The following is a 2,082-nucleotide window of genomic DNA, read 5'->3' as shown; positions in this document are numbered from 1 at the left end:
CCAGGTCCATGCGATAGTACCCTGGGGGCTACCGAATCTCCCCTCCCCCTGTTTCACTCGTCTCAGTTTCAGTTTCGGAATACCCATACCCATTTCAAGCTTGGCCCTTCTTGGTGGGGTCCTCTCTCTCTCACTTTCTACTTTCCTGTCTCGACTCGGTTTCGCAGGATACCCGCAAGGGAAGGAGGCTTCCAGCCGGCAAGCAGAAGCCCGGCGATCCGATGGGGTCGCCCAGCACCTCGGGGCCCGAACGCGGTCAGACGTCGAACGCGGAAGGCGGAGAGGAGTTGTACATCTGTTCCGAGTGCGGGCGAAGCTTCAGCCAGCTGTCCGATCTGTCAGGGCATCAGTGCTGCCTGGTGGAGGGGAAGGCCCGGCAGTTCGGGGCCTCGCTGGGTTGCCAGCCCGAGGAAGGGCCGCTCCGGTGCCCCGAGTGCGGGGCCGGGTTCAGGAGAGCCCTTCGCCTGACTGAGCACCGGCGGCGGACCCACGGCGGCGAGAGGCCGTTCGCCTGCCCCAAGTGCGGGAAGGGATTCGCTCGCTCCGCTTCCCTGCTGGCGCACCAGCGGGCGCACGCCGGTAGTGGCTCGTTCGTCTGCTCGGTGTGCGGGAAAGCCTTCGCTCAGCCGTCCCACCTGCAGACCCACCAGCGGGTCCACACCGACGCCAGGCCCTTCGAGTGCCCCGACTGCGCCAGGCGCTTCAAGAGCTCCGGCGAGCTGATGCGCCACCGGAGGGTCCACACCGACGAGAGGCCATTCCGGTGCCCACACTGCGGGGCGGGCTTCCGACGGTCATCCCACCTGGCCGCCCACCAGCGGGTCCACACCGGGGAGAGGCCTTTCCAGTGCTCCGACTGCGGGAAGGAGTTCACCCACTCGTCTAACCTGCTGACCCACCAGCGTGTCCACACCGGCGAGAGGCCGTACTCCTGCTTGGTGTGCGGCAAGGGCTTCACTCGCTCCTTCAACCTGCTGACCCACCAGCGGGTCCACACCGGCGAGAGGCCCTACACCTGCTCTGTGTGCGGCAAGGGCTTCAGTCAGTCCTCCCACCTCATGAGGCACCAGCGAGCCCACCAGCAGTGACAGTCCAAAGATTGTGTGGGTTAGGGTGGATTGGCCGTGCTAAATTACCCATAGTGCCCAGGGATGTGCATGTCAGGGTGGATTGACCAGGCTAAATTACCCATAGTGCCCAGGGATGTGCGAGTTAGGGTGGATTGGCCGTGCTAAATTACCCATAGTGCCCAGGGATGTGCAGGTTCGGGTGGATTGGCGGTGCTAAATTACCCACAGTGCCCAGGGATGTGCAGGTTAGGGTGGATTGGCCATGCAGGGTTACAGGGATAGGGGAGAGGGTGGGATGATCTTTGGAGGGTCAGTGTGGACTCGATGGGCTGATTGGCCTGCTTCCATACTGCGGGGTTTCTGTGGTTCTCCAACAGTGATTGGATTCTGCTTTCATACAGAGTCAGGACTACACGATGTTAGTTGCTCATTGGATCTGCTCCTGCTGATGTGAATAAAACGTCAGCCCAATTATCAGGGCTAACATTGCGGACAAAGACATGACATATTTGAGTTTTTTATAACCTCGGACGCAAGTCAGTTCCCATTTACAGGGCTCCCCCTTCATGGGTCCCCTTTTCACTTTAGAATTATAGAACGCCCACGGCGTGGAAGCAGGCTGTTTGGCCCATCGAGTCCACGCTGACTCTCCACACAGCATCTCATTCAGACCCACGCACCCCCACCATATCCCTGTAACCCTGCATTTCCCATGCCTAACCCACCCAGCCTGCACATCCCTGGACACTACGGGACAATTTAGCATGGCCAATCCACCTTTAACCTACACACCTTTTGGACTGTGGGAGGAAACTGGAGCACCCGGAGGAAACCCACGCAGACATGGGGAGAACATGCAAACTCCACACAGACAGTCGCCCGAGGGTGGAATCGAACCCGGGTCCCTGGCGCCATGAGGTAGCAGTGCTAACCACTGAGCCACTGTGCCACCCACTTCAGAGAGGGCCGGGGGAGGTCCGAGCCTACAACAGTTCGTCGATCCAGGATGTCT

At 60.3% G+C, this 2,082-nt stretch overlaps 1 protein-coding gene across 1 annotated transcript; it reads left to right on the top strand.

The window, feature by feature from the left end:
- Positions 1-183: 183 nt before the first annotated feature.
- LOC109924459 (zinc finger protein 239-like) lies at positions 184-1,187 on the top strand. Its single transcript, XM_020524453.2, has one exon. It carries the CDS (start codon positions 222-224, stop codon positions 1,086-1,088), a length of 867 nt encoding a protein of 288 aa, XP_020380042.1. The 5' UTR covers positions 184-221; the 3' UTR covers positions 1,089-1,187.
- The last annotated feature ends 895 nt before the right edge of the window (positions 1,188-2,082 follow it).

The sequence above is a fragment of the Rhincodon typus genome, unplaced genomic scaffold (assembly GCF_021869965.1).
Source record: "Rhincodon typus isolate 14 unplaced genomic scaffold, sRhiTyp1.1 hic_rhity00010377, whole genome shotgun sequence".
In the NCBI taxonomy this organism is placed as follows: Eukaryota; Metazoa; Chordata; class Chondrichthyes; order Orectolobiformes; family Rhincodontidae; genus Rhincodon; species Rhincodon typus.
This window is presented reverse-complemented; position numbering and strand designations above follow the sequence as displayed.